This window comes from Patella vulgata, chromosome 3 (assembly GCF_932274485.2).
Source record: "Patella vulgata chromosome 3, xgPatVulg1.2, whole genome shotgun sequence".
Classification (NCBI taxonomy): Eukaryota; Metazoa; Mollusca; class Gastropoda; family Patellidae; genus Patella; species Patella vulgata.
In genome coordinates this window covers 62974888-62984243 of record NC_065881.2, presented here as the reverse complement: position 1 = coordinate 62984243, position 9356 = coordinate 62974888, and the positions used below count along the sequence as shown (strand labels likewise).

Below are 9356 nucleotides of genomic sequence, written 5' to 3'. Positions count from 1 at the left end.
TAATGGAGATCTTCCAACTTTAGACCATATAAAATCACATATATTATCCGTTACTAGTAATATTAGAGACGAGCGAACATCCGCTGATATCAAGAAATACGTGAGTCGTTTACACCCAAAGTTTGATAAATTAGAAGAAAAGAAAAAAGCCAAAAGGTAAGAATAAAAGGCAACGGCGTCGGCAGTATTTTTAAATATTCTGATGCTATCAAAGTGAAAGTAACAAAGTATGGACATAACATTTTTTCCTGAATTCCATGTTATGGTGATTCACGGTGGCTTAGTGAGTGTATCTTATCTTATGTTATCTTCTGCATGCATGTAAATTTATTTTAACCTTATAATGCTGTCCTCGGAGGACGTTTCGATACAATCAAATTTTACCGGCAGTTTGGTCGAGACTACTGAATATTCGAAATTGAACTGGATGATGGAGCCTTTTCTACTTTCGTTTTTCCACACAGCTCCGTCAACTTCGAACCGTCAGTGTTAATGTACGATTGTTTGAGTATTAAAGGCAAATTGAAATGTCATATAATATATATGATTATATAGATCATTAAATTTAGTACGGAATTAAATTCTGGACATATTTGGGGTTCTTGAGTGAGTAGGCGATTGGTTGTTCCACAGGCTGTATTACCTATTCTTGTGCAATTAGTTGTGTCTATCTCATATGTACGTGTTGTCAACAAGGTAAGATGGCTGATATATGTGGAGACATTCCAACTATAGCAGATATAAAATCACATGTAATATCCTTTGCTAGTAATATAAAAGATGAGCGAACATCTGTTGATGTCAGAGAATACACGAATTCCTTACATCCAAAGTTTGATATATTAGAAGAAAAGAAGAAAGCCGAAGGGTAAGAATAAAATATGACATACCTGCGGCTGTCAATACTGTCATAACCTATATTTTCCATTAGGTTTTATTCATGCTTTAAATGTACAGCAGATAAAGATAAGTTTTTTCTTGCACATGCCAAATTTGTTATATATCAATACCAATATGCGCTGGCTATAATATTATAGGAAACCACAAAATATTGTGATGTAACAATAGACTTCTTGAAAGCAGGTAAGGAGGAATCCTATCGGTATCTCCCCCTAAAGATAGGAATTGAAATGAAATGGGGATTGACATCCTACTAACCTGCACCAAACGGGGTAATAATGAGGGCCATTTATGCCTTATAATTTGCAATGAGAGAAATATTGCCCATACATACAGCGACGCTACAGCCTATAGTATGTAGACTACACTTAGTTCGAATTCCAGCTGTCAAGGGTTCCTTTATGTGTAAACAGTACCTTGTTTTTTGTGCCTTCTGATTGACTAGACTAGACAAGACACGGTTTCTTGACAAGCCCTGCTTTCTTGACAAGCGCTCCTTCCTTTAACTATACAGACATGGGGAAACCATGCTGGCAAAGTCAAGATAAGTGCTCTCACATAATTGTTATCTCTGTAAACTCTAATACTTGTTAGTGATATAATCAGCTTTTTGGAACCGGAACTGGTCCACTCTACTAATCATCTTTTTGTTTTGGGTGGAGATGGTCTTTGAAAAAAGCCGAAGGCTCCACCAATTAATGCTGGATCGACATAACAGTTGGCAAAGTTGATCCTTGGACAATTGTGCATCGATTGTTAGATTTCGATTTTTGATATGTCGCAATTCCAAAATGACTGTCGCAGTGATGATGTCATACTCGATTCCTGGTCCATAGTCTATCATAGTACACTTGTATGTTTTAAAACCAGGTTACACTCTGGCTAGTTTTGGTCGTATAGCTACATAATGTGATATGGGTGACATGCTTACTCTGTCTGAATAGCTTGATGTCACTTGTCACTGTGCTTATCAGAAAAGTTGTACCGTGACAAGCTTACTTGATTAACGGTATTGTATTTATCCTGAGACTTAATTTCCTGGAATTTTGAAATTAAATTCTCTCAAGAGCATTTCAACTCACACAAAGCCCAACTTAGGGGGCCCCGCAAAAACGGAAAAAATTCAAATTCCAGATGAAAGTTTCACAGTAATCGATCTAGCGGCGCGAGGGCGGAGACTGAGCTATCCCTCAACCTTCTCTGTGAAGTTCAAGTCGTTGATCGGTCTAGGCTTCTAGTGCCGTGATGGGCAGAGACTGGGTGAGTTTAACAGTTCCCTGCCGTTATATATGTCATTTCATATGTGATCAGATATTATGTAATTATTTTTGTATTACAGACCATTTAATTGTGTGTTACATATGCGGGCCATTCAAATGGATATGAAATAATCTTTTTGTCGCGTTAGGGGCAGCACGATTCTAGTCAGGCCCTGGGCCACGTTCCGGTTAAGCTGGGCTTTGCACTCACATGGCTAGTGAAGATTAGAAGTCTGCACCCACCTTACTGAAAATAATCATCGATATAACTGTATTTAAATATTCTGTAAATATTTCAAAGTGTTAGTTATAAAGACCAATGTTTTTTTTACAATCATTTAAATATCTTTTAAATACGTTTCAGCTGGTTAGATTGGGCTAAGCAATTAAAAACTCTAAAGATTATTCGTTCATCAGTACCAATAGCTATATTACCAAATGGTTATAGAGGAGTATTAATTGATGTTAAAGTTAACAGCCCACATGCTCCTGATGACAAAATATACGATACAAATGAAAAGATACGACAACGGGTAAGAATGAAGTAGAAACAATGTTGGTGAAGTAGATTGTATGGTGAAGTATTTATACAGACTCTGCCACCGCCAACCAACCTATTATTTTAATTCCATTTAGAATCTTAAGACATGTTTGTGGAGAGTGCATTATTGACATACAGTGAAATGTCTTTATAATCACAGCCGTTAAAAGAGATTTTTGAGAACTCCCTGTTGCATAGGTTGATCAGGAGTCAACCAATCCTTTCAATAGCTTTGTCAGAATTTTCTGTATCACAGATTTTGATTGATAGGTTAAAGGACAATATTGGTGTCAGTCATTATCACATATGTGACAGAGCTGGTTAAACACGTTCCAAATATAATTTTAACACAGAGATCATTGCTACGATAGATGCGTAATGAAGATTTCAAGGAATGGAAGTGACAAAAGCAAAAGGAAAACACGAGTTATCCTTCTATATAACTGACTAATAATTCCTTCAAAGACCAAAAGTTGTTACATGAGACTATGGGAGGATATCTGACAATTCAAAAAAATAATTATCTGTCACTAGATAAGAGAAAATGAAAAAATAGAAAAAGTCTGTGCATTACCATATTTTTATTAAGTATAGAATGAATAAAAACAAGGGAATGTACAGACTATTTCTAGTTTTATCTGATCTAGTGGTGGTGGGGGGGGGCGAATGGTTAGCATGTGGGCGCTGTATCATAAGGTCTTACATTGAGTCAACTGGCGTATTTTCGATTCCCCGGTTGTACGTGACAAGGAGTAGGGTTGCCTATCCAACCCCGTGGGTTTTCTCCGGGTCCTCCGGTTTTCTCTTGACTGCTAAAGACAAGTACGCGCAAGTTAATTATTGAAATAAAATTGAATCATGTGTTAGTCTCGAAATGACCTAGTTGGTGTCGAGTGGACATTAAATACCCTCCCTCTCTCTCTCTCTCTCTCTCTTACTTAGTGATATTCAATCACATTTTTAAATTGTCAGATCCTCTCACAGTCTCACATACCAACTTTTGGTCTTCAAAGGAATTATTAGTGAACAGAAATTTGCTCGTGTATCTGTTATCACTCATCACTTCAGTGAAGTTCAGTCAGTTATGTACATATGTAGAAGGATAACTCATGTTTTCCTTTTACTTTTGTCACTTCCGTTCATTGAAATCTTCATTACGCAACTATCGTAGCAATGATATCTGTGTTAAAATTATATTTGGAACATGTTTAACCAGTTCTATCACATATGTGATAATGACTGACACCAATATTGTCTTTTAATTTGATCATGTTTCGACCAATCACAATCTTCTCCATGCTGAATACTTCCTTTAAATTAATGTCTTTAGACCAAGATGAAGTGAAGTCAACTGCCGAAAAATCCAATCTCACTGTGATACCCAATAAGGAATAACTATCATGTTTTGTGAAATATTTTGGATTTAATTTTTCAGGTTGCAAGAGGTAATTGTTTTCTGCAAATAGAAAATGGTCCTCACAATGGAACTACATGTGTGTTGTATGGCCTGAAAAAGTTTACTGGTGGTCTAGGAGATGACGATGATCGAGATCAGGGAGATAATTTCACATGGAAAAAATATTTTACAAAGGTACCGGTAGTAATAATTACAAAAACCAAATTTATATTTTTTTTGTTATAAGAACCAGAAAATATGGAATTATTTTGTTTGAAAAAGGTTGCTTTCTTTTAACCGAAGAACACACATGGTTTACATTAATTTTATTCATTGTACAGATTTATCTAATTTAGCTGCTTATTTTTAAAGCCCTTAGAGTCTACGGAGCGGGTGGTAGCTACAAGAAAAGCCAATGGAGAAGCAGCACATTTAAGTTGTCAGATTATTGATGGACATTTTGTTATGTGTGGGGGCTCTAAAAATGTCCATCTTCTCTTTAGAAGAAAAGGTAATAGAATTATAAATCCAAACCCCCTTTATGAAGTCTATTTCTGTTATTTAAATATACATTTCCTCGTAGTTGACATGGACATTCTGTAATAATTAACTTATTTATTTATTGTGTGCTTATTAGGCAATTTGATTCAATTTATTTGGTTTTTCCTGGTCATTACAAACAAAGTTTAGAGGGTTGAACAGATGACCCAATTCCAATATCCATCTATCGAGCTCTAAAGAAGATTTTTAAAAAGAGTTTCCACAAACATGAATGGATGAACAGGAAAATTTACACTTATTGTTACCTACTTGTTTCAAAAACCTTGTGGACAAACTGCAGAATAAAGTTTTTCAATTCTTTGATGTAGCTTCTACTCCCTTTGTTTATACTCCCAGCTTTAATTCATTATGACTAAATATTTTATATTTCATTTAAAAGAGGATATAGATAGATATAAAGAACCAAGATATTTGATAGCAAGAGAAGTTTGTGAAACTGTTATGCACCATTTAGAATTAATGGATCAAAATGACAGATTTCTGTAAGTATAGATATCGGTCAGATGCTGTCCTCTTTTTGTTTGAAAAATCTTGAATGTCTGACAGTTATCAGTTATTCAAAAGTCATCATCAAAGAAGTTATTGAATTAAAATACTCAATTCCGGATTTTGGCAGCATGAGATTTAGGGGTTGTAGGGGGCGTCTTCCTGCTAATTAAGTGAAAAGTTGTTTTATTTGTATAAGAACTCTTAATCTATACTAATATTTGTGACTGTCGTTTGTCTGTCTGTCTGTTTGTTGTCTGTTCGGGGTTGGCGACTACACTAGGTCTGCTAGTCTGAAATTTGGGGTATATCGGTAGCACGGACCGGGGAGTAACATAGGCCAGGTGGCGTTAGTCTACCACTTCCAGTTTCGGCGTTATGACCCCGAGCGAAACCGGGCATTCTTCTAGTTATCTAATAAGAAGTAAACATACACTATGCCAAAAGGAAACACTGTAATATTACTGTATAGAGAGAGAGAGAAATGGGGTTTAACGTCCACTCGACACAACTAGGTCATTTCGGGATTAACATATGGTTTAATTTTATTTCAATAATTCGCTTGCGCATAGGGGTCTTTAGCAGTGGGAGGAAACCGGAGGACCCGGAGAAAACCCACGAGGTTGGACAGGCGACCCTACTCCATGTCTCGTACAACCGGGGATTCGAAACCACGCCAGTCGACTCAATGACAGACTTTATGATACAGCGCACGCACGCTAACCATTCAGCCATCCAACCCCCCTATTACTGTATACCCGAGCAGGCTAGATTCATAACACATTGTCTCTCTGAAATCTTATTCTGACTCTGATAAAAATGTATTATTTGTTGATTTAATTGGAAGTCAAATGTTAAAGGAGTTAAATCTCTATTCTTTGGCACCTAGAAATGGACACAAATGGGTTGCAACACATATATGAATGTATATAAACTGATTTACATTCAATCGTTTCTGTAATTTCTAATCAGTTATGTTAAACAAATTCGCGAAGAGTCAAAATTGAATGGCAGTCTTTGGCATCTGGTTATTCCAGTCTACACCAGTAGTATTCTCCTGTGGGGTATGTTTAGCCTCGTTCTTCGATTCGCTTCATTGCAAATGGCGCTCAAAAGCATTTTCATTTTGTTTTATATATTGGATATCAGAAGCCCATCTTTTCACAGTAAGATAAAAACATCAATGTTGATTTAAATTGACCAATAGGTAGTGTTTGCAGTGTCGAGGAGTGTGGATGATATTGAGTTAAAGACTTGTCTGTTTTAACCTACATTTCATATAGATTTACATTAATTTTGAAACTCTTACATTCCAGTTTGTTAAGTTTCCTATCTCATACCCATTTTACGGCAGTGTTTGAAATACTTTCACCGGTTCATCAACATGTAGAAGATTTATCACATTTATCGAGGTAAGTTATTAATTTTATTTCAGTCTTCAGATTACGTGTATTTCATTGATCACCTGGAGACTCTAAGAAAGAAGCTCCATCATTATCCTTCTGCCAGTATTCATCTTGTGAGTGTTTATTGGGCTTGTATATGTTTAGAAAAATTTCAACAGCAAAGGTATTTATAATTATATTGCTTCAAAGAAATGTTGCTCTGTTTCCCCCAGTTTTACAATAGCTACAATAAAGTACAAGGATTTAATTATTGAACATCAACAGTTTTTAAAAATATTTTAGAGAAATGGAAATATTCCTCAAATATTTATCAAAGCAACATGTTTGACAGTGATATGGTTAAAATATAATTGTTTTTTTTTTATTTTTGTTAGAAATGAATTAAGATTTATAACATGGACAGAAATAAACATAGATTCAAGAAATGATGGTGAATTATGTACTGTACCACCACATGTAGCTATAGAGGTAAAGATAGATTGCTGTTAACTTACGCTATTGCAGGGCTCTTCCTGCAATTTGATTTTAATATATACTATTCAAAAAAAGTAGGGGATATTTGATTTTGGGGGCATAATACTAAAATATGCAAATGACTACGAAAAAAGTCACTATAGAACCTAACAGAAGAAACATTTCCAGTTACATGTGACGCCCAAACGCATCAATAGCTACCGCATGGAATGCAGGTGATGCTTGGGATCATCATGGGGGTCCAACCCAAGATTTGCACGACTCTGACTTTGAATGTTACAGTCATTGTGGCATTGAATTCCAGGGTGGAAACATCAGTTTAATTGTTTTAGTGACCAGAAAACAAATTTTGATATGCGTCGGCTTACCCAAAATGAAAGGTTACGTGCCCTTGGCATGCTACAGATCGGCACAACACAGGCGGTTGTGGCGCGGACGATGAATGTTTCTCAGTCTGTCATAAGCAGGCTATGGTCCAGATACCGTGATACACAATCTGTACAGGACAGACCACGCTCAGGTCGACCAAGGGCGACAACTCAAGCCCAGGATCGATTTATCCGTACCTTGGCCTTGAGAAATCGTGTCATCACAGCAAATCAGATCAGCGCTCGTCTTCAAACAGACACTGGTGTGAGAGTGAGTGGCCAGACGATTCGGAATCGACTGCATAGGGGTCACCTTCGCGCCCGACGTCCTCGCGTGATCCCTTGTTTGAGAGATCATCACATTCAGGCAAGACGTCGTTGGTGTAGGGATCGTCAACACTGGGATAATCGACGCTGGAGCAATGTGATGTTTTCAGATGAGTCAAGGTTCACTGTTGATTTTTTGGACAGACGTAGGAGGGTGTGGCGTCGTCGAAACGTGCGCTTCCAGGACGTTAACGTCATCAGACATGATCGATTTGGGGGTGGTTCTGTTATGGTGTGGGGAGGCATCACTGTTGCTGGAAGAACGGCTTTACATGTTGCTGCAGGGCGTGTTACAGGCCAGTACTACCGGGACAACATCTTGGCAGTCCATGTTGTGCCGTTCGCACGACGTCATGGCCGCCGTTTCATCTTCCAGGATGACAACGCAAGATGTCACAGGGCCAGGATCGTTACAGGTTACCTCCAACAACAGAACATCACCACATTACCTTGGCCAGCACTGAGTCCCGACCTCTCCCCCATCGAGCATGTCTGGGACATGCTTGGACAGAGGTTACGTCAACGTCAACAACGTCCTGCCAATGTCCAAGAACTTGCTGCTGCGTTGCAACAGGAATGGGACAATCTGGACCAAAATGACCTTAGACGTCTCATTAGGAGTATGCCACGTCGGATCAATGCTTGTTTGGCAAACAGAGGAGGATTTACCCGTTACTGACTTGGTTGTGATGCTGTGGTAACTTTGCTGTTTGACCCCGGGTATCATTTTACCCTTATAATGGTCAGTCTGTGCCTTACTTAGTCTAACGATCATTTGGAATAAATCGATGAATGTGAACTTCATTTCATTTTGTCATTTGTTTCTTCGTCAGTTTCATTAGGTGACTTTAATAACACTTAAAAATCAAATATCCCCTACTTTTTTTGAATAGTATATATTAATGTATATGGATACCTAACTTCACAATTTCCCAGTTTTATCAAAAAAAATAATAATTATTCTAAAACTATGCACATTTGTGATCAAATAAAGTTAAATTTTAAATACTTTTTCTATGATTTTAATTCAGTTATAAGAAATGAAAGTTAACATATTTCTTTGTATAGCTAGTATTTCAAACTAGTAAAATTAAATAATTTATTAATTCATTTTTATCTTCAGATTGCTCGAGCCTTGAAACTTCCCACAGTAGATTATGATGTTATACCAATGGCTGACTTAGAGAACCAAATGATGGAGGTATACAAATACAATAGGTCTACACTTTAAAATAAATTTGAATTTAATATTCGAAGTATTGTATGATCTCTCATATATGCATACCAATTTCAAATTTTACCCATGTTTCTTTTACTCCCAAAAGGACTTGTCGTTGGTTAAATACTTGCAATTTTATCTTGATATTATCTAAAATGTAACTTATTTTTAAGGTATACCGTATATGTTTCAGATAAGAAAAGGTTATAATTTTGAAGGAGAAGTTTTATATTTCCTAGATGAAAAAGTATCAGTTATAGGTTTATTAAAGAAGAAAACCATATGGTAAGTCAGTTGTGTCAAAAACCAGCCCAAAAAGGAACTCTTCTATTTTCCATTAAAAGATTTCAGCAAAGATGATAGGTGACGCTTCCAATGTTTTGACCATATCCCGATTATATAATCTGCAGAGGATGCAT

General features: G+C 36.7%; 1 protein-coding gene across 1 annotated transcript; it reads left to right on the top strand.

Moving 5' to 3' along the window:
* The first annotated feature begins 447 nt into the window (after positions 1-447).
* Positions 448-8949, top strand: LOC126815154 (uncharacterized). The gene is made up of 8 exons (XM_050540706.1): positions 448-868; positions 2524-2692; positions 4136-4291; positions 4469-4607; positions 5037-5139; positions 6460-6555; positions 6924-7017; positions 8842-8949. Exons 1-8 carry the CDS (start codon positions 702-704, stop codon positions 8947-8949), a joined length of 1032 nt encoding a protein of 343 aa, XP_050396663.1. The 5' UTR covers positions 448-701.
* Positions 8950-9356: the final 407 nt, after the last annotated feature.

Bases quoted from the DNA above. Each gene is read 5' to 3' on its own strand.
- LOC126815154 (XM_050540706.1), top strand. From the start codon at position 702: ATGGCTGATATATGTGGAGACATTCCAACTATAGCAGATATAAAATCA. The intron at 869-2,523 runs GTAAGAATAAAA...AATACGTTTCAG, and splicing joins GAAAAGAAGAAAGCCGAAGG to CTGGTTAGATTGGGCTAAGC. The intron at 4,608-5,036 runs GTAATAGAATTA...TTCATTTAAAAG, and splicing joins TCTTCTCTTTAGAAGAAAAG to AGGATATAGATAGATATAAA.